The sequence below is a fragment of the Crocodylus porosus genome, unplaced genomic scaffold (assembly GCF_001723895.1).
Source record: "Crocodylus porosus isolate Cpor-Errol unplaced genomic scaffold, CroPor_comp1, whole genome shotgun sequence".
Taxonomy (NCBI): domain Eukaryota; kingdom Metazoa; phylum Chordata; order Crocodylia; family Crocodylidae; genus Crocodylus; species Crocodylus porosus.
Genome location: NW_017728951.1, coordinates 31,069,969 through 31,096,757, shown reverse-complemented (window position 1 = coordinate 31,096,757; position 26,789 = coordinate 31,069,969). Strand labels below are relative to the sequence as shown.

Genomic DNA, 26,789 nt, shown 5'->3' with positions numbered 1-26,789 from the left:
TGCTCACAGTCCCTGATGGCACGCAGTCTCTGGACTGTGGCCTGGAGCTCCTCCAGCTGGTGCACCAGAGACTCCAGTAGGGAGCAGACCCTACAAAGGGAGGTGGCCATGCTCCCAGGCCCCAGAGCCTGAAAAAGGGCCAGGCAGCCCCCACTTTAATATATTCATAAATAATCTGGATTCAGGTGTCAGAAGTGGACTGGCTAAGACGAAGCAGGGTCATACTAGAGGAGAGGTTGGGGATTTGGGCCAACCTGGACAGGCTCACAAGGTGGACAGATCAAAACCTGATGACTTTCAACACAGAGAAATGCAAGGTGCTCCACCTTGGGAGAAAGAACCCACATCGTACCTATAAGGTCAGCAGTGCTACGCTCACTAGCACTACAACTGAAAGAGACTTGGGGGTCATGATTGACCACAAGATGAATATGACCTACCAATGCGATACCGCAGTCAGAAAGCAAATAAAATACTGGCTTACATCTACCAGTGCATCTCAAGCAAGTCCCAAGATGTCATCCTCCTGCTTTATCTGGCTTTGGTGAGGTCACAGCTGGAGTACTGCATCCAATTCTGGGCTCCACACTTTAAAAAGGACATGGAGAAGCTTGAGAGAGTCCAGAGGAGAGCCGCACACATGATCAGAGGCCAAGAGAGCAGGCCTTATGAGGAGAGGCTGAGAGGCATGGGACTCTTCAGCTTGGAGAAGTGTAGGCTCAGGGGGAACTTGGTGGCAGCCTATAAGTATATTAGGGGTGTGCATCGGGATCTGGGGGAACATCTGTTCACCAGGGCACCCCAGGGGGAGACAAGGTCTAATGGTCACAAACTGCTAGAAGACCATTTTAGACTGGACATAAGGAAAAACTTCTTTACCATCCAAGTCTCCAGAGCCTGGAATAGACTCCCCCCAGAAGTGGTGCAAGCACCTACTCTGGACACATTCAAGAAGTGTTTGGATGATTATCTTTCTGGGGTCATCTGAACCCCACTGACTTCCTGCCCTTGGGGCAGAGGGCTGGACTCAGTGATCTCATGAGGTCCCTTCCATTCCTTATGCCTATGAAACCTATAAAATCCTTGAAACAGCCTGCTTAACCAGCTGTTTGACCAGGATAGAAGAATTTCAAGAGGTCTTGTTCATTGGTGCAGCCACTTTTCTCTTTCTGTTTCACAGAAGAGAAAAGTGAAGGACCAGAGCCTCAGCCTAGTGCATGCTGCCCATCATGCTTAAGTGCTTGTAGAACCAGGTATAACAATTACAATGTTAGTGTCTTTGCCACTTTTCCTAGGTTCTTGATTATAAAACAACAGGTAAAACTCTATAATTTCAATGACTGACAAAAATAAAGCAGGGTACCTGCAACTGGGGTTTATCATCACTGAGGTTTATAAGCTGCGGATTTAGCAGGAGCACCAAAATGGCTTATGGAGCAGTAGGTAAGACTCTTTGTTGCTCAGGATCCTTGTGCCCAACTTCTCCAGTGGTTGGCATCTCTAGGGGAGTGGTTTGCCCCACCTGTCTCTGGCCCCACCCACCTCTGCTCTCCAGCACCTCTACCCAGGGCATCAAAATTACCAGTGACACCGCCAATCATCACGTCTTCAAAGCCAAGAGAATACGACTCTCCATAAGGATAATTCACTGTCCTTGAAATTAATTTCTACAGGATATTGTTGTCATGGAGTCTCCACAAGGGGGTACTTGCTTGGGAACAACACAGCTTTATCTGGACTCTGAGTGCCACCCCAAAAGCCAGTCCAGATGTGGGCGCTAGATTTTCAGGATAAAAAAAGAGGATATCTGGCAGGGGGGGAGTTGGAAGGGGGGAGGGATATGCCTGTGCCCTACCTCTGCCCCTCACTCCTAAGCCCCGAGTGCTGCCTTTGCCCCTCACTCCTGACCCACAGCCCCTTATCCCCCCAGCCCTGCTGAGTGCACATACACACAGGCACACACACACTCTCTAAGTTGCCAGGGCCGGCACACAGAGCACATGACCACCGACAGCCAGTCACCTTGCCCACTGCTCCCAACCCCAAGCATTCAAGCTGCTTGTGCCTGTGAAAAGTGGAGGCAAAGCAAAAACCTGGACATTTGCTCGCATTTTAAAAACCTATCTGGACACGAGGGCAGAGGGTCAAAAAGGGATATGTCTGGGAAAACCCAGATGTATGGTAACCCTACCAAGAGGGCTTAATAATCCTTCACCCAAAGTTTTCCCAGAGACGGTGGGGGTCTTCACTTGGCTTCCCTGGCTTCACTTGGAATCCATATCACTCCTACATCAGAGGGGTCCTTCTTTACTTATATCCTGGGAAGGGGAGTTTGCCTCTTGCAAGTATGTGGGATCAGATTGCTGATGTCCCAAACAGCACAGAAGACTCTGCTTCAGAAGTCTGTACTATGCAGATGTAGTTTCCCTGTCCACCCTCAGACTCCTGCTCTTTCTATCTCTACATTATATCTGGGATCACTCCTTTCTCCATGACTCACCCCCAACTCCCTCAGAGCCTCCATGTTCTCTCATATGTCACCGAACCCCAGCTGCATGTCTTGCTGGCAGCTTTGGCTATACAGGCCTTGAGTGGGATGATGCCATGAGTGTATTCTTCCCTAGTGCAGGCTGACCTTTGCAATGGAGAAGGACCTACACTTGCCAGCAATTCCCTGCAACACAGTAGACCCATGGAGCATCTCATAGGACTCTCTGGTGTGGGTCCCCCTCTCCAGGCCATTGCTGAAGAGCAGGTATAGGGGTGCAGGCCCCTGGAACTACCCTTTGGGGAGTCCCAAGTCCCAGACTGCCTGGGTATGGGTAAAATCTCCCCAAGAGGGTGCCACCTATAGACTCTGTTTAGTCACTTATAGTGTTTTAAAATTAATTAGTGTTTACTTTTGCTTTTTCTTTATTCTAATACATTTGGATTTTATGTTTACACTGCTTATGAGGAAGGGGTGTTGGTTTTATTGGACACCCTAGTGATTTATTTAGTGTTTCCCAGTGTGAGAAATGGGGCCTGAGACCCTGGGTTAACACGCTTGCAGGCCCCGCATGGGCAAACCAAGACCTCCAACCCTAGCAGGAAGACTTATGTGGGAGGCTCCAAATGAAGAGTCACAGCCATGCATAGTGTCTGCGCCAAGATTGAAAAGCCAGCTGTCAATCAAGCTGGGCGATGCTAGGCTGATGATGTCTGTGGCGGGCCAGTGTGGGGGTACTCCTGTGCTGAGCCACCCACATCACTGCTCCCAACCACCTTCCAGGCTCCAAGTGCCTCCCTGGGAGCACCTCATTTCTGGCTGACCCCCTTGCTGGAGCACACCCGCTAGCCTGGGGGTAGTGCTACCACCACCCGGAGTCTGGCCTGATCTTGGAACTGCGCACCCTGGAAAACACAGGCCTAGTAGGCTTCAAGGATACTTAACCCACTTCAAGAACTTGGGGTGTTTCCCTCAGACTGAAGCACAAATAGTGGTCTCCCTTAGCTGAACAAAGGGGACCCCAAGGCATAACCTAGCTTCTTTCCCAATAAGTCTCCCACACTAGGTACAAAGGAGAACTTTATTAGTTACAAGGAGTATGTTTGGAATAGGGTATAGAGTAGAGCAATATCAGAGAAATCCCATAGAGCAAACTGGCATGGCTGGGTAGCCTCGATCATGCATCGGAGTTACTGCAAGCTATATATCTAATTGGATCTCAGGTAGTCTCTGGAGGCAGGGAGTTCATTGATCATGAGTTCCAAGAGAGAGAGCAAGTTTCAGATGGTCCAGCTCTTCTTGCTTTGAGTTTTCACCATGGCTACTGCCCCTCCTCCTGGGCAGTCCTTAACTTATATAGCCCTTATGACCTCATTGACTTGGTCCAATGGAGACCAGCACCTGTTGGCTGCCAACCAACCAATTTGAAATGCATCACTGATTGCTGGGCAGACTGGCAGGGTCTATAGCCCATTCCCAGTCAGGCTGGCATTGTTTAAAACAATAGGGAGCATAAGCCCCTCACCCAGGTGTGTGATGCCAGTCATGTAAGCAGAGGGAGCAGGTTTCCCCCCTCCCTCAGGAATGTATCCAGCTCAGGTTACCTAAAGAGTTTGGATGTCTGCCCCCTGCAGGGCCCATGTTAACCAAATTGTCACAGAGCAGGGTTTTTGGGGAGAAACAGAGGCGGCATTCTGCCACAATGTCAGTCACTGGCGCTGCCATGGGAAGGATGAAAGGCACACAGAGTGCTGGTAGCAGGGGGGAAGAGACTGCTCCTGGCCCAGTGGGGGCCAGAGCTGAGGCAGCCTTTGAGCTCCATGGAAGGGAAGCCCAGCCAACCGGGAGGACATAGGGGGCTCTGTCGCAGAGCACTTAGGTGCCCTGCTCCTTTGAAGAGTGCAAAACTGGTAGGGAAAGAGCTCTACCAGTGAGTGGGGAGCCCCAGCTGCTGGTTACCAGGGGCAATCAGAGTGAGTTAGTGGTCCATACCTGCCAGCAGTCAGCTGACTGGAAGGGGCAGGGCCTGCCTCACATATAAACCCCACAGCTGAGGCCAGAAGAGCAGTTCCCTGCCAGTAGCCAAGGGGGAAGGCGCTCTCCCAGAGCAACCAAAGGGGAGAGGCCTCACTGTAGGTACAGCCTCTGATACTGGTGAGGGATGGAGCACCCCTGGTGTGGCTTGAATGATGTTATAGCCCAGGGGCTTGTGTTTTCTTTGCTATTTAAAACCGGTGGTTTGGCTGAGGATATTAGGGGATGGAGGAGGCCTCATAGGGGACCCACGGCAGCATGGGGACCCTAGCACCAGAGAGGGTGCAGCATTTGGGGTGCACTGACCCTGTTGTCAGAGAGGGTGCAGCATTTGGGGTGCACCAACTCCAGCACCAGAGAGGGTGCAGCATTTGGGGGTGCACTGACCCCAGTGCCAGAGAGGGCGCAGCACTTTGCAGGGCCATGGAGAGCCTGAGTACCAGGGAGGCGCAGAGCGAGACAGGGCCACGGAAAGTCCAGAGCGCCAGAGAAGGTGCAGTGTGAGTCAGGGCTGTGGAGAGCCCAGGGAGGACCAGGGCGCCAAATTATAACAAGGCCCAGACCGAACAACATCAGTTTCATCTGCGAGGTTTGGGGTGTGGTAAAGGTGTGGTTGGAGCCACACATAGTCCATAAGGCTAGGGTGCCCCAAAACACTCATTGCAGGACCTGCAAGGGGTCTAGGAGCCCATGGGGTCAGAACGTACAGCAAAACCATGTCCAAGACAACATAAAGGCAGCCTCCCTATTATATATTTACCATCAAAGAATCAAGGGTGCCCAACTTGGCACGGTAAGGGGACCTTGGGGAGATCGCAGCCATCCTGCAGGACTCCGCGCTGTGACAGGGTCGCATTCACTGGCTGAAGGAATGAGCTGGTGTCCCTCCCCTCCCCTTCTCTCCCCACCTGGATTTAAACCCTGGGACGCTGAGGGGTTTTGAGGGTCCAAGAGAGATAGTGGACCCAGGGGAGTCAACCCCATTGGAGCAGAGGATTTTTTTCTGCTTCTCTATTTTTTTCCTCGTTGTTGTTGTTGCTGCATTATCTCCCTTTTTTGAATGTGAGGAGGTCCCTTAAGAGGATGGGAAGAGCTAGTGGGCTCTCAGTCCTCAGCGGACCCTCAGGCAGAGGATAAGAGTGCGCTCACAGGCCTGATAGCACTGGCTCCTAAGGCAGAGGGGCAGAGCCTGGAACAGTGGCTGGAATTCACCAAAGACAGGAATCAATTGGGACCAGAACCCTGCACTACAGGAAATCATCGTTACAATGATGGCTGATGTGTGGCCGGGGTGTAGGGGAGGTGGAGCCTCAAAGCTAACCGCACCAGGAAGCGTGACTACCTCAAGGGGGTTTTCTATTCCTATCACACTGAACCCCTCCCTTGAAATCTCATATCAATAAAATCATGGCAGGCAAGTTGAGGGGAAGAGCCTACTCACTTGTGGTACCTGGAAAGGGAAAGATCGCTGACTGATAAGTATTAGCATTACACCCAGGTAGACTGGGTGTGGGCCTCGAGCCAAGGTAAAATATACTTGATCACCCCAAAATTGAACCCAGACCTTTTCGCTGCTGACAGGTGCTCCGCAGAAGGGTTACACAAGTTCAGCTCCCTAGTCTGTCTGATGGGATTTGAATTTGCAGTCTCCTGGGAGAAGGCTGTAAAGTACTGTAGCATATGTCCCTGGATGAAACTTTCCAACTTTGCGCACACTACTTAATATTCATTGCAACAGAGAATGACTCTTTAGTGAGGAAGTTAGGATATTCACCTGCATTTCAGTCTCTCCTGTGCTTAATTTTGTATTCTTTATACAAATGAAAAAAGAGGGGAGCATGTTAAAAAAGTATGTGTGGTACAGCTTTTTTTTTTTTGTCAGACCACCTCTTCATACCATATACAAGGCAGCCTGGCTCTCCATTGGAAGTACTGGCAAGTTAAGGCGAAGGGAGCCGAGATGCCTGGAGCAATGTGTACCAGAGCAGATCAGCTTGCATGTGTGATGGGAAGTGATGATCCTAGTTTGGCACCCAGTGTCAGCCCATACCATGTCCCTTAGGAACATTTTCAGTGATAATGCAGGTTTTCAGGATCTGATCCCTGGCAGAACTCCTGGCCTCTGATACGAATGTTCACTGCACAGGGATACCCCAGTCTAGTTCATGTAGGATCCATTTCCCCTCATGCCATTCCCCAAGTCTCTCTCCCAGTATGGCAAACGTGATTCAAACGACGAATCCAGAGATTTCAAATAAGGATCCAAAGTGTCAAAAATATTCTAACCTTTTTGTGTTTTTTTCTGAGTTCTTTGCAACAGAATTGCTGTATTTTTCTGTAGTCCAACAAGTAAAAACTAGAAGTTGGCATTTTCTGAGGGGTGCTTTGAGCCTAAGGGTGCTTTGAGTCTAAAAAGGAGAACCACTGCCTTGCTGTCTTTTACACCCTTTTTTTCTTTCTGTGTGTAGAAGGAAGAAGGCTGGAAGGAGTGTTTTGTTCTCTTTAAGGGTTTTTCTTTTGCTTCTTATCCTAGATGTGTCAGGAATGTCTGTGTAGCTTTAGAGGTAGTGGAAAAACAGCTGTAATACAAGCAGGGAACTGACAGAACCAAGCAACTGTAGTTCAAGCTTCAGTATGAAGGCTGTCTAAGGCCTAATTAACAAAAGTAACTACATGACTTTATGCCTCAAGATTTAGGGTAAGTAATAAACAATAGAGCTAAGATAGCTAATATCCGAGATAGATATAGAAATAGCTGCCAGGAATTTGAAGATGCATCAGAAGAGGGGTGATGAAGCAGCTCTAAGGAATAAATAGATATGCAATAACTCGTGGTGCACTGAACCTTTCTGGGGTAATGTGTTGAGAAGAGCCTTGCCTGCCTCTTTTGGGGTTTTTCAGCAGGGACATGCAAGTAGAATAACCCTCAGAAGTGCTGCTGATTCTTTTTTTTTTTTTTTTTTGTATTTCAACCTGTCCTGCATGTTTGCCTCATTAAGGGGCAGCCCCAAATCACTTGTCCCTGGACATTAGGGTTTTTTTGCCCAGTGCTTTAAAAAGCTGGGTCACCCATCCCAGGAAGACTCCTGCTTCCCTCTTCTCAGCTCCCCGGGACTATTATTATTAATTGTTACTGGCCAGCTTATTTTCTAGACTTGGTGGAGAATAGGAGCTTCCTCTTGCATCAAGAGAACACATTGATGGCCCATGTAGAAGGACCTACTTTGTCCCTGTTTCCTCCCAGAGTTCCTGGGAGGCAGCAGAGATGAGCATGTAGAGAAGGAGTGTATTTTTCTCTTGGCTCTGAGACTTGATGGCTCAATGTCTTGGGAGGGGTCCCCAGACTCAAGGACATAGTCAGAAGAGCTGATAGGACGGGTTTAAGGGGCACCACGACAGGCTGGCCCCTGCCACACTGTACCAGTGGCTGCTGGTCAATAGGGGGATCTCAGGCGCTGCCCCACCAGTTTCAAAATGACATGATCAATCATGTCATGATTATGCAGGCTGGTCCAGTCCACTAGACTGCGCAGTAAGGCACCTTGGGGCAATCTTACTGCCCCAATGACGCATGTGCAGTGGAAACACTTGACCAGTTTGAATAACTGAAATAGCTACTTGTTTAAGTGGGCAGTGGGGCACCTGTACTGATGCCCCAGCCTGGATAAAGAGCTATTGGGAGGAAGGCGGAAGATTGGGTGCCATGTGCAGACATGCATTGGCTCCAGGCAGCCTCCAGAGCAGCTCCAGCCAGTAAGTGGGGGAGAGGGGCATTGAGGCCCCTGTAGGGTGGAGCTTGGGGCTGGGGTTGCAATGTGGAGCAGCAGGGAACAGGACTGGGCTATGGGTGGCTTATCCAGGGGAGGACTGGCTCCCCACTGCCACATGCACTGTGGGGGAGCCATTTAACATTTCCCCCCTTTGGCTCCCCTGCACCATGCCCCTGGATGACCCATCAGACTCTGACTGTCCCACAACCTGACTTGGCTGGGGCTCTGTTCACAGTGAATGGGGCCTCAGCTGGACCGCGTCGTGGGACAATCAGAGCCTGGCAGCTCCTCCAGGGGCGCAGCACCAGGCAGCCAAGGGATGCCCATGGCTCCCCCCACCCCGATCTTTGCACAGGGCACAGGAGGGCTGCAGCGGTGCTCTGCCTGCTCCATGCCTCGCTGTTGCTTTTGAAAGCAGTGTGGTGCAGTGCCATATGCCTCGCTGGCTGGCCAGCCCAGCGGTGGGACTCAGATGTGCCATACCACTTTCAAAGGCAGAAGTGAGGCATGGGGCAGGCAGAGTGCAGCTGGCAGTTGCAGCCTGCCTGTGCCTCATGCAAAGATTGGGGGGCCATGGGTCCACCTTTGCTGCCTGGTGCCATGCCCCTGGAGGAGCCGTTGAGCTCTTCCTGGGGATGACGCAGGGCAGGCGTGGGGGTCCCGCAGGCTCTGTCCCCCTTGGCCCGGCAGTGCAGCCAAGGCTGGCCCTGTTCTGGCCCCCCCCAAGGAAGTGTGGGGTATGGCCTGGTGTGGGGCGGCAAATTTATAGGGGCAGCCAGTGCTGGACAATGACTGGGCGCCGAGAAAGGGACAGGAGCAGTATACTCTGGTCCCAATCCTGGCCCTGGCTGTGCTCTGATCCCTGCCCAGTCCCAGCCCTATTTCCCCCTATGGCCCTTCCCCCCTGAGATTTTCCTGGGGGGTAGTGCACATGCATGCATGCACATATTCAGCCCCCCCAATTTTTTTCTCCCTTCACCTACATCACTGGCCCCACCTGTCTCCGAGTTCACCAGCTGCACCTGTGCTGTACATAGCAGGAGCTCCGACTGCCCTTCCTGCATGTGTCTTATATAATGGCTGTTTCAGGCCTTGCAGCCCACTATGCCCAGTCTCTCCTAATCCCACAAACCTCTGTTCTGGCCAAACCCTCACAATTCATGAACCCAGCAACCATAGGGAGCTCTGCAGTGTGCTGAATAGGCCAGGGCCTTCTGGTCTGATCAGTGTGGGGGTGGGGAAGGGGGTGGCCTCCTTTGCTATGGGGGATCTGTCTTCTATCTGCCTGGGGACTGCTGAGTATGTCTGAACCAGCTACTCCATAGCCTTGTCTAGGAGGGTTCAGACAGGACTAATCCTGCCCTGAGCAGGGGCTGGGCTAGACGAGCCCTCCTGAGGGTCCTGCTAGCCCAGCTCTGCTAGGACTCTCTGATCTGCATGGGGTCCCAACCCAGCCTGGTGTAGACCCTGAGACTCCATGCCCATGGCTCCTTGTGCCCATCCAAGCCTTCAGTCAGTGTCTGTCCATGGGTAGGAGAAGGACCCACTTGGTATTAATGGTTTGAGACAGAATCAGATCATGCTTGGACACCTGAGGCCCAGCGAGAGGCCTTTTGTAGTTGGGGGTGAGGGGAAAAGGCAGGCATGATATGGCCCAGGGTCCCTGGCCAACTCCCACGTGCAGGGCCTGACACAAAGCTGCTTTGTGATGTAGCTCCCATGTCACTCTATCACCATGGAAACCAGGGATGGGCAGGGAATAAATCCTAGCCACCGGTGCTTTCTGATCAGTCTCAACGCAACCCAGGAGACTCAGGTGTAGGGAGAGGTTTTGTTTGTTGGAAATCGTTAGAGTTAGATTAGATTAAATAGAATAGAGAGTTTTTAGATACTGTAGTAGATAGGTAGTAGATAGGAGACCAGATAGGAGGAGATAAAGAGTAGATTCATAGAGATAGTGGAATAAATAGAATACTTAATATAAATCTTGGAGTGATGATACGTAGGGAAGAGCTTAGGTCCCCAGGGCCTCATGGTCCAAGCACTTGGCTTCTTGCTCCTATCCCTCTCCCATTTCAGACCAGCTGCTCTGGCCCGGGTGGCAGGGAGAGACAGCCAAGAGACTGCCCAGTGCGGGTAAGGGGCTGGCAACACCTTGGGGTTTTGCAATGAGGTGTGAGGCTGGCATGGGAGTAGCAAAGGGTTCCTGGTGCTCCAGCCTCCTGCTGCCACGGGGGGGACCATGTGCTTGTGCTGCTGCCTGGGGTTGCTCTTTTCCCACTTCCTGTGCTCATCGGTGGAGGGAGAAAAAATTATTTGGGGGACCTGAGCATGTGCGTGCATGTGAGTGTGCTCAGCAGCCCCCCCTTCCCCACACCCCTCAAATGCAGCGTGGGATGGAGCTGCAAGCAGCTTGTCCGGAGGGCACCTGGCATGGGGAGGGGGTGGTGGCTCCCGCTGCTGCACGCACTCTGGGAGGACATGGGGGCTTATGCCCCTGGATCTGCACACGGGAAAGCAGGGTGCCACTGTGGGCTGGGGCCAGGGCTGCACCAGACCTTTCCTGGCAGGGGGCGTGGAGGGTGCGGTTGGGTTGCACTGAGCTCAGGATGGGCAGCAGTGGTGCTGAGAGGGGGGGATAAAGAGGAGCAACAGTGAATTTTGGGGTGGCTGCAGCCCCCCTCATAGACCGTTCCCAGCACTGCCTCCACCTACCCTGAGCGTAGCCCGACACAGCCTGTCCCCAACCGGGAAGAGTTCAGTGCAGCCCTGGCCCCAGCCCACAGTGGCAGCCTGCCTCCGCCAATGCAAATCTGTGGGCACATGCCCCCCATGCCCTCCCAGGTAGCGCATAGCAGCAGGAAGCATGACCTCTCACCCCTGCTGCAGCTGCCAGAAGCCTGTGGACAGGCTGTCTTGCAGCCCTACCCCTACCCCACATTTGGGGGGGCTAAGCCCCATTAGCCCCCTCCTTCTGCTACCTATGCCTGCACTCTTAGCGCATAGGCCCAAGCCCTCTGGCCCAGCTGAGAAGCCCTTAATGCCATTGCTGCAGGAACTCATGGGGTCATGAGGCCTTCTGACCTCTGTGACCATGGCTGTGGTCTGTAGTTGGGTCATGGGCTGCCAGAGTTCTCCCTGGGCCCCTCTGGGTACCCAAACACAGGCTGAGCAGAGCTCTTCTGGTAGCAGCAATGCTGTTGGCTGTTGCCAGGTGTGTTGGGGATCCCTCCTAGTGAAGGGGTGTGTGGGAGCTCTGGGAACTGAGTGCTGAATCAGCACAGGCTTAAAAGGGCCCTAAAGGTTCCCCATAGGCGCAGGGAGAGGATTCCAAGGGGACTTCTGCTGAGCAGCTCTTCTCCTCCTTCAGCTGCCCCAGCTTCAGATATCGGGAGGATCTGGGGTGCAGCTGACCCCACAGCCTCCTCCTGGTAGACCACGGCTGACGAACAGACCAGCCTGGGTGAGGGCCCCCATGTTGGTGCACCCACCATGCCAACAGGAAGAGGAAGAAGATGTGGGAACCATGGCTATGTCCAGGGACAAAAGCCAGGTGAGTGGCTGTGAGGTGCGCCCTGCACCTTGGACGGGGTGATGATTTGCTGGGCCCTCCCTGCTCCCTAACTTGCAACATACCCCCTTGCCAGAGTCTTTGCCTGCAGTCCTAGGAGGAGATGGAGAATCTAGTCCCTGTCCAGCCTTCTCTGTGCTCTTCCCTGGCTGAGCAATATAAAATTCTTTCCCCAGGGAGTCCTGCACCCCAGGTGCCCTGAGAGGCCAGGTTGGAACTTCTCTGGACTCCACCTCTAAGCATCTCCTAGGGCTAGGACCTCTGCTATCTGTCTGATAGAGAAGGGGAAATGGAGACACAGACTATGGAGGGATTTACCCACCATAGGTCTTGGGTTTGTGCAGATGTGTATGCTTGAGGAGGTGGTAGGACAGGCATGCCCATGTGCCCTGGGGAAACATCTAGAGGAGCAGAGGTGTCCATCAGGTGGGATGTGTGCATGTCTAGTGGGGTGGAGTGTGTACATATACATGTGAGCTCATACTGGTGACTGGCCTCTGTGTGTGCATGTGTGTGAGGCTGTGTCCCTAGCAGGCACTCACTGCTCCCCACAACAACTCCCCCATTCTTTCCTTCTACAGCTGCTCCACGCTGAGACCCTGAGGCATAGACAGAAGCTGCCCAAGCTGGCTATGCAGGGAGTGGTAGGTACCCCAAACGGCAGTGACCTAGGTTAGGGTGGGCCAGATCCAGGGCCTGGGGCACCAGATGGGGCCCCTGCCAGGCTCCCTCCCTTAGAGGGCCCACAGATGTGAGGGGATTGGATCCTCAGTGCTCAGCAAAGGGCACAGCTGGCATGGTGACTGTCCCGTCTCCTTCTTTCCTAGGGTCTTGACAGAAGCCCTCAAAGCAGGGTCAAGCTGGATGCTCCAAGGAAGAGAAGTGTGGCCCAGAGGGACCCAGCACCCTGCACACCCCAGCGGGGCCTAGGGAGGCCAAGAGATTGGCCACGTCCTGGATTGAAGCCCTTTGTACCCCAAGTAATACTTGCTGCCCTAGTCCCCAACAACCTATATGAGACTGTGAGCCTGTGCTCGTGGCTGCCATCTGCATGCAGGTGTGTGGGCCCACGTCCCCTGTACTGACTCCCTCATCCTTCCACCCAACAGGATCTCATCCTCGAGAGGGCAGGGCCCAGAGTGACCCCTAATATGTCTGTGTGGGGAAAGGTAGGTCCACCAGCCACCCATGCCCCTGGGGGTGGGGTGAGCTGTGTTCAGAAACCGGGACTGCCAGGGGGGCCCTATGAGGCTTGGTGCCCTATGGGGTTCCAGGGGCATAAAGGACTCAGATCCTTTGTGCCCAAGGCAGGGCACTGGTGGCGCGGTGACTGTCCCCTCTCACCTGGTCCATCCTAGAGCCTGTTATAAAAGCCTGCATGGCCCACAGAGGAGCAGGGCAAGTGACCTGGATGCACCGTGAGGATCATGCTGGCCCTTCTCCTCCCAGACTTGGAGCACTCCCCCTGCCAGCATCAAGCAGGAGACAAAACAGTCCTTCATCATGTCTACTGCCAAGATAGACACCCCTGCAAACATCACAGAACGCATGTTGAAACAGGAATTCTAATATTATAAAAGCCTAAGTTTGTCTGTCTGTAATGCTTTATTTGCACCGTGATTGGCTGATGGAAACAGCCAATCAGAGTGCTCCAAACATGGGGGATCACTGCCATGATTCTAAAGCCATGCCGAGGACTGGACGGAGGGTGGGAAAGACAGGGCCAACAGTGCTGGCCTTGGCTTCCCCACCCTGCTCCCTGCAAGAGGCAGAACAATGGCAGCATGGGGCATTAGGTGGCGGCAGTCCATCCCAGCCCCGTTTCCCCCACCTGTCATATTTGACAGGCTAGTAAGTAAATGTTAAACAATGTGGGAGTCAGTGCACAGGCCCGCTTCACTTGGTTGTTGATGCTGAATGAGTCAGATGCTTGGTTTTCATACATTACAGTTGCCTTCATGCCATCATGTAAGGATTTCACAAGGTTTAGCAGTATAGGTGGACAACCAAGCTTCTTCAGAACAGTGTTAAGCTCTGACCAATGAACCATGTCAAAGGCTTTTGTTAAATCTATAAAAGCCATGTATAGTGGGATACGCTTCTCCCTGCGCTTTCCTTGCAGTTGTCTTACAGAGAAGACAATCTCTGTGGTGGACCTTTCTGACCAGAAGCCACACTGGCTTTCAGGATAGGTTTTCCCAGCTAATGAATGGCAGCAATACTTCCAAATGGTCTGCAAACCAGTTATCATTTTTCTTAGTATTCCTTCCAAAACTTTTGCTTGCCACATTGTACATAGTTGTCTTCAGGATTTCCCATGCAGCTGATGCGGTCTCATTCATTTTGTCTGATTTGCTATTTCTTCAATGAAAAGCTATTTCTTGATAGGATCATTGATTTTGCACAAGTCAATACAAGGTTGTCCAGCAGTTTTATTGTGGTGGATCTTCTTAGCTTGAAACTTCACTTTGTAGCAGACAAGGGAGTAGTTGTGCTGCAGTCTATGCTTTGGAAGGATCTTATATGCAGGTTGTTTTTCAAATGTGTATGATTTTTCAGTAACAAATTCAGCTGATGCCAGTGCTTTGACCTCAGATGTCTTCATGACATTCTTCTTCTGATGTTACCAGCAAAGGTGTTGGTTGCCAATAAGTCTTGACTGGCACAGAGCTCAAGAATTTTCTGATCATTGTCACTCATACGTCCAATGTCATGCCTACCCAGAATCCCAGGGCAGGTCTCAGAATTGGATCCAACACTTGCATTGGAGTCTCCAAGTACTAGGATGGGCTCCTTCCGTGGAATCCTCCTGATCAGTTCTTCCAGCTGTTGATAGATGCTGTTCTCCTCATCACTAGCCTGCAAAATGGGAGCATAGACACTGACAGGGTTGATGAATCCCTTCCATAATCTAATGCAGTGTTGTGGTACGTATGGACACTGAAATCAATGTATGAACACTTCACATGATGACATATGTTCATTTCTGATAGCAAAACCTACACCATGGTCTCTCCTTATTCCTTCAGATTTGCCATGCCAGGAAATGGTGTAGTCCTCTTTTATGAAGCCTGTCACACAGATCCACGTTTCCAAAACACCTGCAATATAAATTCTGAAATGTGCAAGCTCATCACTCAACACAGCCATTTTCCTTAGCTCTGAATCCAGATGTGAGTCATAGCCAGGGGTCAGAGTCTGAATATTCCAAAAAGGATATCTGTTTATAAAATCAGTTGATCCAGGATGTAAGCAGTGAGGCAAGCCTTGTTTGACCCACCTTTTCTAAAGCCACTTTTATGTGAGGCAAGCAGGCCATCCCTAACCAGTGCTGCTTGGAAATCTTGGTAGCTGCCTCAGGGCCCTTATTCCTCTCTCCAATCCCTGCAACCGTTTTGCCAAGACCTTCAGTGCCTAGGCCTAGGCAGAGTCATAGAGCGGAGGCTGCCATAGACCTGTGTTAGGGAAATTGGCCAGCTACTGCGTAGCACCCATACACCAAAGGGTGTGCTCATACACAGAGGAGCACTGGGCACGTCCCGTCTCTGGGCTCGCTCCTAGCCGCGATTAATTAGGCAGAGAACGAGGGAGTGTCGGCAAGATTATTTATTTCTCTGCAGGGGGGTTACTCAGGGCCTAGTAGACCAAGAGTTCCCCCAATCTGAGTTTGGTAGCACCTTTTATACTAACAGGTCATACATATGCAAATATAAGTATACATAGGCATAAGGCATATATGCGTGCGCATCTTTGGGGAATTTCCACTAGCTTTGGGGTTTTGTTTTCTTGCTTGCTGTTACAGAGTTACAAAATACACAGAACAAGTTTGCTTACTGTCAGCAAAAGGCTATCTTTAAGTTTAGGGAAAGATCATCTGTTCAGCAAGGGGTCATCTGCTTTTCACGGGTTATATTGTTTTTCTGACACCTGTCATCCCTCCTTAAGATCACAGCCAAAATGCAAAGGCCAGAACAAGTGTAGGCATTCAGTGACACAGAAATGGTAGCTGCTGCCAGAGAGCAACTTGAATAGAGCTGCTATTTGCCTGTTGCTTCAATGTGAGTGCCTTTTTTGTCAGGATGAGGTCCCTTAGCCTTTCTTCAACCAAGAAATGTCCACAAAGCAGCAGAGGATGCAGTTTAATGTCATGCCCAGGACAAATGGCATGTCAGGCCACAAGGCCACAGACAAACTGCCAGGGAGTCAGAAAAGGGCCATCTCTGTGAGGGCAAAAATGGCAGTCAGTCTGGGCTGTACCAGTCTCTTAGCTCTGCAGGCCAGACTGGCTCAGGTGAGTGACAGCAATGGACACAGTCAGCTCCAGAAACAGCTCTATTCATAAACATGCTGATCTAAAAAAAATGACAGTTGGCTTGGAGGTCAGGGGTGGGACACATGACTCATGCGACCACCTGAAAGTCTGGGCAGGGCAGGGTGGGCAGTACGTGGACACCGGGGGCTGGCTTTGCAAAGGCCTTATGCTCCACCTGTATAGTACTTCTCAGGGATGCTGGTGGCTTTGGAAACAGAAAAAAATTAGTAAGAGCCCTGGACCATTGTCATGGAGCAGGATACTGTATGGGACCACCAACCATGAGCTCTCCAGCTATACCAGGGCCCAGAGCCAGCCACAAAGGGCCTAGCAAGACATGGGGCACCTCAAGCCCAAGGGCATGGGGTGACCCAGAAGTGAGGTATTCCCTTCCAGCCTCTGCCCAGGGCCCTGGGGAGCCTTATGATCACAATGCAGAAGGCACAGTTGCATGGTAAGATGGCCATAGCTGATCTTGGGTGGAGTTGGGTTACCATATGACTGTGGAGGGCGGGCAATGATGTGCCTACGCCCTGCCTCTGCACCTCACTCCTAAGCCCCTGCCCCCCCCAGCCCTGCCGCCGCCCCTTACTCCTGACCTGCAGCCTCCTGCCCTCCCAGCCCTGCTGGTGTCCCTCACTCCCGACCCAGAGTCCCCTGTCCCCCAGGTCCTGCTGCACACATGCACATATAGGCATACACGCTCTCGCCTACTTGGCGGGGCCTGTGCACAGAGCATGTGACCCTTCCCTGACAGCTAATCACCTTGCCCACTGCTCCCAGCCCCAAGCATCCAAGTTGCTCATACTTGGGAAAAGCAGAGGCAAAGCAAAAACCTGGACATTTGCTTGCATTTTAAAAACCTGCCTGGGCATGAGGTCAGAGGTTCAAAAAAGGATCATGTTTGGGAAAACCTGAATGTATAGGAACCCTACCTAGAGCCAGGGAGCCCTGGCTCCTTCCTACTCTGAGGCCCTGGCCTTTCATTCCCTTACCTTTCCTGGTTCTCTGCGATTTTAATGTAAAAAGCAAGCATCCAGTGGTATTCTTGAGAGACAGACTCGTATCTTTTGCTGAGGAGAGCAAGTACAATGCAAAATTCCAACCAGCAGACACCTCCAGTTCAGTACAGGCATTTATTGGGGCAAAGCCACCCAGCCAGAGGTTCTCTGCACCCCTCCAAATTGTTAAGCAGTTCCCATGTCCCCAGTCTAGCCCAGAGGGTCCACAGTACTGTATCTTCAAAGATTGCTTTCCTGTTTTCTTTCTCCAAACTCTGTCCTCAGAAGGTTCCCTGCCAGGAGCTGATGGCCCTCCTAGTCCAATCTCTTATTGAAATGCTTATTTCTGTTTCTCTCTGCTGGAGGTTTCCTGGTGTTACCTGTAATCCCTGCCTTTGTTGATATATCAGCAAAGCTATTCAGGTCTCTGTGGATCAGGAATGGACAATTATTTTGGTTGGAGGGCCACTTAATGAGTTTTGGGGACCTGTCAAGGGCTACATCCATCTCTGTCTTTCTGTCCGTCTCTTCTTTTCTCTGTCTTCTTTCTCTTTTCTCTTCTCTCTCTTCCCTTTCTCTTCTCTTTCTCTCTCTCCTTTCTCATTCTTTCACCCCTTCCACCTCCTTCCAGAACCCACCAGAGCTGTAATTCACCACCGCAGTAGGTTCAAGACCTGGGCGTAGAACCTGGCAGCAGTGTCCACAGCTGATGGCACCACCCTTCCTGTGTGGTGGAAGCTCCTGCCTGGAGCCCCAACCTGGAAACTGCCAGTGGCATCTACTGTGGACCCAGGCAAGAGCTGCTGCTGCTCCAGGCGGGCAGTGGTCTCAGTTGTGGGCAAAGCCAGCAGGTTCTGGAGCTGCAACACAGAACTCGTCTGGCAATGTCACAGCTGATGCTGTTGCTCACTCGGTGGCAGCTGCTATTGCCTGGGTCCAGAGCTGACAGCACCGGCATGTTCCAGGTTGGGGCTCTGGTTGAGAACTTCCACCATGCTAGGAGGGTGGTGGTGTCAGCTGTGGATGCCCCTGGCAGATTCTGTGTCTGGTCTTCTGAACCTATCAACAGTGTTCACAGCTGATGATGCCACCCACCCACTACAGCAGAAGCCTCATCCAGGTCCACAGCTGATGCCAGATGCAGTTGGGTGGAAGCAGTGCTGCCTGCTCAGCACCATGGGCAGCCAGAGTCACCAACCACCTGCAGGCCAGATCCCACAAGCTGTATTTTGCCCACCACTGCTGTAAATGGATGGATCTTCTGCCAGGTAGGGGTCAGCAACTCTGGCTTCATTGTCCCCTTAGCCCATTCTTTTCCCATGTACTAGCTTTATTGGTCATGTACATTATAGCAATATGAACACATTTAAAACAGAAATATTACAATAAATCCCATAGTCAATTATAATTGTGGAGGCTGATAATTTAAGCAGGTTCAGATGGAGACTGGACAAATTAATGGAGCATAGATCAGTCAATGGTTATTAAACAAGGTAGAAGACACACTCATCTACAGAGACTTGACATATGAAGAAAAGTGGGGACTGCAGGCAACCTTGGACTTTGGCTGTGAGTGCTGTGTTGTAGATGGGGAAAGGCAGGGGACAGATTAGTTTGGATGGACTTTACATCAGTGATTCCCACCCTTTTTTTCCTGTGCCCCAGTACTGGGAGCAGAGTGCGTCAGTGGCAGCTTGAGGGTTGGGGCGAGGCAGCTCATCTTTTCTGTGCAGTGACTCCAGGATTACCCCCGCGACTCTCATTTGGGTTGTGACCCGGGGTTGGGAACCACTGCTTTACATAAATACTCTTTCCTTTAGCATCTGCTCTTTGTCACTGAGAGAACCAGGATAGACCAGTTGTCTGACCCAGTATGACATTCACCTTAACTTACTAATGTAGAAGGGAACAAAATCCACATTTTCAGAAGTTCCAAAAACAGGTTGTTCTTCAAAGACCCAAGCCACCATCAGTGCAATGAAGCCCAACTAAAGTAATAAATTAATCTTGAAACTCTATTGAAAACCTGTTAGTAATCTACAACATTAAATCTGTCTGAAGTTTTACTATGTGGTTTGAGTAGATATGTCTGTAATCTTGTCCTTGAAAATGGTGCAAAAGGTATACATTTTTCTGTCATCTAACATTACTTCCAGCACCTGATAGCAGTGTGGATGAAGAGGATTACCAACCCTGAAGACAGCTGGTGAATAATTTTATAGACTGTAAGACTTTAAGGCCCAAAGGGTACATTGCAATAAACTAATCAGACCCTCTGTATAACACAGACCACAGGATTTTATGCTGTAATTTTTGCATCAAGTTCATAACTTTTGTTTAAACTGTAACATTAAAAAAACATTAATTCAATTTCATTAATTCAATTTAAAGGCTTCAGTGATGGATAATCCAACATATCCTTAGGTAGTTTGTCCTAGCACAGTTCATCTTCTCTATTGATATTCATTAAACAGATTAAAATAGATTATTTATAAATTAAATTTGTCTGGCTTCATCTTGTAACCATTAGATCTTATTGGGGGTTTTTTACTGTAAGATAAAACAGTCATCCATCCATCAGCCTCACCAAATAAACTGACTTTATAGACAGAAAAAATTAGGCATAAATAGAGAAAATTAACTTGCAGGACAGATTTGTTTTGCTCAGTGCGCTGCTTATTTTCTCTGTTTGTGTTGTTGAGTCTGAAAGCAGAAACTCATTGAGGGGGCTTTCTGAGAAACTATGCTAGTATAAGAAAAGACTGGTACTCAGTCACTGAGTTCAGTGGGCAAAGCTGTCTGACAAACTTTTACTACTTTAGGGACCATCCTGCTGGTGCTCATGCCCATATGTTCATAGATGTAGGGTCTCAAGGGACCTGAGCAGATCATCAAGTCTGACCCACCCTGGGCAGGAATGAATACTGGTTCATATGACCCCTCGTAAGTTTAAGCTCATATGAGCCCAGGTAGGTAGTTATCAAGCCTCCTTTTAAAGACCGCTAAGGTAGGAGCCAGCACCACTTCCCTTGGAGGCTGGTTCCAGATCCTAGCCATCATGACAGTGAAGTAGTGCCTCCTGATGTCTAGCCTGAATGTACTCTCAAACAACTTATGACCGTTATTCCTTGTTACTCTAGGAGGTGCTTGGGGGAACAGGGTCTCTCCCATCCCCCTCTTGTCCCCCCAGTATGTTTATAGATAGCCACTAGATCCCCTCTCAGCCTTCTCTTGTGAAGGCTGAACAGGTTCAGGTCCCATGGACTCTCCTTGTAGCGTGTGCCCTGCTGCCCTCTGATCATACGAGTGGCCCTCCTCTGGACCTTCTCCATGTTGTCCACATCCCTCCTGAAGTGCGGCGCCCAGAATTGGATGCAGTACTCCAACTGTGGCCTGACCAGTGTTGCATAGAGGGGGAGGATCACCTCCTTGGACCTGCTCATGATGCATCTGTGGATACATGACAAGGTGCAGTTAGCCTTACTGACCGCATCCTCTTATTGCCGGCCCATGTTCATTTTAAAATTGATAATGATGCCATGATCTCTTTCTGCCACTGTACTTTCGAGAAGGGAGTTCCCCAGCCTACAAGTATGCTGCTGGTTCTTACTACCCAAGTGCAGTACTCTGCATTTGTCAGTATTGAATCCCATCCTATTCACAGTCACCCACCCCTGTAACCTGTCCAGGTCCAGTTGTATCCTGTCCATAAACCACAGTATTGCTGCATGTTGCATGGAGGAGGCATTGCATGGACAACATATCATATTTATTTCTTCTCAAGGGTTGGGAACAAGACCCCACATCTAAAATGCAGAACCTAAAGACCTGATATTCCCACTAATATGACAGCTGCTTAGGAACTCAGTTAGAGATTGGGTTTACTATGAGATTTTAATACTCTTATGTGATGCATGTCCCCCAGCAAATACATCTGGTGGTTATGTTTCTGAGTTAAATTCATAAGCTACAAAGCTCTCTCTCCTCAGTAACAACAAAAAACTATACATTTTCTTTAACCAGTCTCAGATGTTGATAATTAAATTCTTACATATCCAAAGTGAAATTGCCACACATTAACTAGATTACAGTACTAATTTAGTAGTTACCAGTAGTCAGAACTGATTCCAGTGGGGTGCGGGGTCCCCTTAACACTGCACAGGGCTGTGGTACCCCCGCAAAGAGGCGGGGGTCTCAGTGCTTCTTCCATAGTGCGCGGCTGAGCTACCAGCTCCAGGCAAGCCCTGCGGGAGGGGCCACAGCCACTCTGCCTGGCTCTGTGGGGCCCACCCCAAAGCACAAGTTCTGGGGCAGTCGCCCCAATTCTCCATGCCCTAGGAATGGCTCTGCCAGTAATGCTAGTTCTCCTAGGATAATTCTGCCTCTAAGTGTCTCTCTCTTCAAGAGCACAACATCTCTGGGAATCCAAACCCTTTCCATATAGACACCAAAGCCTTGGGCATGGCACTATAACAGGATGGTATCATAGAATAAGTATCAGCCAACTGTAGATCAGTTTCCCCAGAGCTGGATGTGGCTCTGAGGAAATTGATCTAACAAAAGTAAGCTGAGAACACTTTGATTGTAGCACTGCTAACTCTTCATCACTTAAGAACATGATTAGAAATATGAGATGGTTTGGGCCCTTGACTTCCTTGCACATGTAGGTTAATAAAGTAGGAAGACAGAACATTATTAGGGATTGTTGAGGAAATTAAGCCGAGAACCGTACAAAAAATCTTACTTATAACACTGGTGATGGGATCCAAACATAATACTCCAATTAATTCACAATTGCATGGGCTACTTCAGCAGCCCAGAACAGCTGAAGCACAGTTGTGCTCTGGATAGTCTTCCTTCCTCCCATCTTTATGCTCCTTTACTGAAAGGTACCGAAAGATATTACAGTGCTGGGTCATACTGAAAGCTCTGTGCCACTAAGAAACACACTGAGACAGGGACTTTTCCTTGGGGGAAGATCCATTTGCTTTGTAAGCCCTGTATGCTGGTATACAGAAATACAAGGACTGGAACCATAAACTGGCCTACTGAGGAGGAGAATTGGAAATCTCACTTCACTGCCAAGTTCTGGTATAAATTGGGTTAAAAAACTCAAGGAAACTGGTAGGTTTAACTGCTACTCTTTTCAGTTATCTGTAAGAGATAGCAAAGCACACATCACTGCTCTAGAATAAAGGCAAGCACAAACTTGTTTACAACTTTGTATGATTTTGGCAACTTGGCTTTGTTGGATATAGCTTGTGGGGAATAGGGGGCAGGAAAGAGTTCAATTTGGGAGGCAAGATGTGTCACAGAAAAAGAGAAAAGGAAGTTTTAATAGAGACTAAACAAACAAGGTGGGTGGTCCTGGGAAAAGCTGCCTGGTTGAAAGATTTCTTTTCCCACAGCACCAGAGAACTGGCTGTGGTGGGTTCAGTTTCTTCTCCCATTAGAAAACTGAAGTGTTAATATTCTTTATAAATAAATAAAAGTGCATCACAGAAACACCTGATCTTATCACTAGCTTCCCCTTCTACACAGAATAACATACAAGATCCCTAGCTTTGCTATCTGCTCAAGGAACTGTTTTATGTCAAACAAGTCTGCTCCTTCTAAGTGCAAAACACACTGCTTCAAGCATTACTTGAAAGGCATGGAGATAGAGAAGAAAAAAAACAAAACCCAGACACCTACTTCATTACAATTATTGTTATTGACACTAGCCCCAGAAAATTCATAACCCAAAACTCTAATAGTGATTTGCAGCTTAGATAATAAGAAGCATTTGCTGCTTTTTAAAAAGAGAGTCTGCTGTAATTATTCCTCATTTAAACCTTTTCTTCCTCCAAAACTCCCATTAGTAGAAGAAGGAATTATGTAGGAGAAATCTCTCTTGAGCTGTGTTACAGAATCTCTCCACCTTATACTGAGCATGCTCCACCTGTTTGCCTTTAAAGGTAGATAATTTAGCAAGATGTAAACTAGAGAAACTTTAGGGGTAGAGTTATTAAATGGAAGTCTTCTCTAGCCAAGAGTTGCTAAGAGAACTAAGCTTTTTCCCTTCTGAAACGTAAGTCTAGTAACACTGTTTACTATTTGAATAGCTTTGCCTATTATAGGAAGCTGTTAGCTTTTTAGGATTGATAGTTTCCTTAGAAAGGGATGCTAGTTGCTTAGAGAATAGTACAAGGAAAGCAATGGTGCCTTATTTCATCTCCAGGGCCTGTAAGTCCACAGAACTACTGTTTGAATAGGGCTTGCTAAGTGCTAACTTCTCCTTCCCTTGATCCTGTTCCTCAAATACCTTTAGCTAGAACTTTCCTAGGCTTTCCAGCACTAACCAGAAAGAGTTGCAAAATCCTTTTGCATTTTCACAAGACTTCCCCTCTAATCTTGTTGACATCCCTTAAACCCCTCAAAATGCCAGGAAAAACAAAGTGTTATAGTGTTGCCTTAAGGATGCCTGATATGTTCCCTTTGAACCTGCTGTTCCATAAACCTAAGGTCTTTCTGTATATCTTTAATTTGTGGTTTTATATATGATTAGCACACAAAGACCCTGTATTTTTTTTTCTACCCAGAAGTTTCATGGGAGCCTACAGTATTCCTGTATGTGATTAATCCTTTCGCTTTAACTGTTTTTCCACTCTTCTAATCTGGTGTTAACCCTTTCCTCTTCCCTCTCCTCCCCGGATGTCCACACAAAAGAATAGCACAAGGAAAGGAGTATCTTTCCCTTTCAACTCTAAGGTCAATTATCTGGGCTCATTCTTGACCTTTTTAACACTGTTGATTTTACCTACTTCTTGAGACCTCCTCTATCTTGGATTTTGTTGGGTCCTTTATTTCTCTAGTGAACCATATTTGAAGAAATTCTCTTCTTATTCCCCACCTATCTCTGTTAGGGGTTTGCTAGGAGCTTGGTTATGTTTTACCTGCTTGCTTTCTCCCTGTGTGACCTTGATGAGTCTCTTTTAGCTATGAGATGAATAAGGCTCCACTTTACTTTTCCACCTTTGATTTTCTTTACATCATTTCTTGTGCCTTCTGCTATCTTTTGAAAGTGTCTTGCTGTTTCTTTCAAGTAGAATGCAACAGAAACTGAACTTTTCATCCAACTCCTCTTCCTAGCTTCCCCTTTCCATATCTGTTGAAAACACAATTATGGTATCTTCTTCATTACTCACATCTATGTATTGGGAATTAATTTGATTCTTCCATTTCCTTTTATATACAGTTTGTTGACTTACATTGTTTTCGCTTCTGTAATGCTCCTGAAATCTTTCCATTCTTCTTGTCTACATTGTGAAAACACCTCATTATCTTGCCTGCTATACTGCATTCTCAATCTTTTACTTCCCTCCTTCCATCTAGCTAAAATTAAGCATGTAACCTTTACCTTCTGTCACTATGCCAACTGTTCTTAGGCAGCAAACTTTTAAGAACCAGTCTGAAAGGGAAATTTTGGAACAAGAAATCATTCAGAGACTGGATTGTATTAAGTATGTTTTAAATGGGAGCTAGGTATTCTTTATCCTGTTACTTGCATTAGTTTTTGTGACTCCTTTTGTGCCTATGGGTTTATCGCGCATTTGTCTCCCATCACTACCCTGCTCCCTTGTCTCTTTGTATTCAAATTTCTCTGTCTTCATACACTGCTTTATGCACATCCTTTCATAGTATCTGGTAAAGTAAGCTTTTTGTGGGCTGAAGCTCATGTTTTATATGGAATATATCTACAGTACTTTAGTTAATCTGTAAGGTGCAAATCTGCTCTGCCTTCTACTATGCTGACTGGCACTTTCACCTCAAGCCCATAAACTCATGTGTGCTCTCTGTGTGAAGTTGTGGTTTCTGCACAGCCTTGCCTTTCCTTAGTGCAGTGTTGTTTGGAGCTCCCCATGGCTTTTTTTTTTCTTGTCTTCAAGACTCCTTGCAGGATATTCTTTTTACTGTTCTAGTGTTTGCATCCCAATTAGATGTTCCTATGTGCCATCTGCTTTCTTTCTTCAAAAGTTCTCCTCCATAGCCTGTTGTGCCTTGCTTTCTGCTGCTGACTTCTCTATTTTGCTGCCTCCTTTCCCCTTCTCAACCTGTCTTTTGTCTTTGCTTAGTATCAGAATCAAGCACATCTTAAATTCCCACGCAAACCACTTCTGAGGTCTAAAGTGCTGAACTGGGGTTTAGAGCAGATCATATCAAGTAAGAAAGGAAACCAGTGTGATAAATTCAGCTTCTGACCAGCAGCTCCCCTTTTTATACTGTTATCTCCTCCCACCAAGCTCAGTGGGTATAACTTTACCCTTGTGAGCCAGGAAGAGGCATCTAAAACCCTGTTCATTGGTTCTGGCTTCATGGTTTCCTGATGATTGCTGCAGAATTAGTGTGGCTGTCAAAGGACTGCCTCTAACAACCTTTCTACCACAACTGAGAAAACAAACCATAATCTACAGCTGTGGTTTTCAACCTTTTTTCATTTGTGGACTCCTAAGAAATTGTGAATGGTGGTGTGGACTCCTTTGAAGTATAAGTGTGAGCATTCACATCCTTTTGATTGATCATAGTTATCTTTTGTGGATTTCTTTGACATGGTCTGCAGACCCCCAACCATCCTCAGACCATAGGTTGAAAACCACTAACATCCTTCTTTGGCTACCCTAAAGTATATTTACACTGGGGTCTCTGGGGTTATAGTGTCAGATTTTTCAAAGACTGACTTTCTTTCTCAAAGTAGGCCTTTCTATACTGTGATTCTTCTTGTAGTTGTTTCTTGTATTAATATTTATGTGAAATTAAAGGAAACTAAATGCTGTGAACGCAGATGTGAACATAGTTTATGATATGAACTAACAGGAGTCAGGAGAAGCCGCAAGCACTTTGAAAACCAGGCCGGGGTTGGGACACCCAGATCACCCGCTGCACTTAACATCCCCGGCTCTGGGCCTGGTGGGGCAGATACTGGTGCAGAAAGTCTGAATGTGACCTGAGCCTAACCTGCCCTGGCTGGGCCCCCTCAGCCACGATGCTGGGACATCCCTGGGGATGACTCGTGCGCGCAGAAGGGGGCTTGTTTTTTGACGTGTCTGTTTTATTTTTTTATTCTTTTCCTTTTAGTTCTGGGGTTTTATTACTTGTGTGTGTCTGGTGTTCTTATTAAACCCTCATCCCTTTCATCGCTCCGCCACTACGAGGCGGCCGGGGCAGGCGCTGGAAGCAGCAGCACCTGCACCAGTAAAACGACGCCTCGCGGGCAGGCGGCTGCACTTGCCGGCGGGCTCCAGTAGAGCCTGAGGGAGCTTTCAGATTGAATACGGCCACCGCCACCATCCCCGTGCCGGGGAGCTGTTCGGTGCAATACGGTCCAGGGCCGCGGCTCCCCTCCCGTCCAGCCCGCTCCTCGATGGTAGCGGATGTGGCGGGTTCCGCCGCTCTGCGCTTGCGTGACCCCGGCCCTGCCTGGCCCCGCCCGCTGGGCCCCGCCGCGCCGCGCCTCTGGCACCGCGGCGGCAAATGGTGGGGCCGGACGATGCCGGGGCGCGGCGTGGCGCTGCGCTGCTCTCCGCGGGCCGGCAGGAGGCGGAGGCGGCGGAGGACGACGAGGAGGAGGACGAGC

General features: G+C 49.2%; 1 protein-coding gene across 1 annotated transcript in view; it reads left to right on the top strand.

The window, feature by feature from the left end:
- Positions 1-23,172: 23,172 nt before the first annotated feature.
- Positions 23,173-26,789, top strand: part of TBC1D12 (TBC1 domain family member 12) — a 90,379-nt gene continuing 86,762 nt past the window's right edge. The window contains exon 1 of the mRNA XM_019556111.1: positions 23,173-23,246. Coding sequence (XP_019411656.1) covers positions 23,188-23,246 — 59 coding nt within the window. The 5' untranslated portion in view covers positions 23,173-23,187. The remainder of the gene's footprint in view (positions 23,247-26,789) is intronic.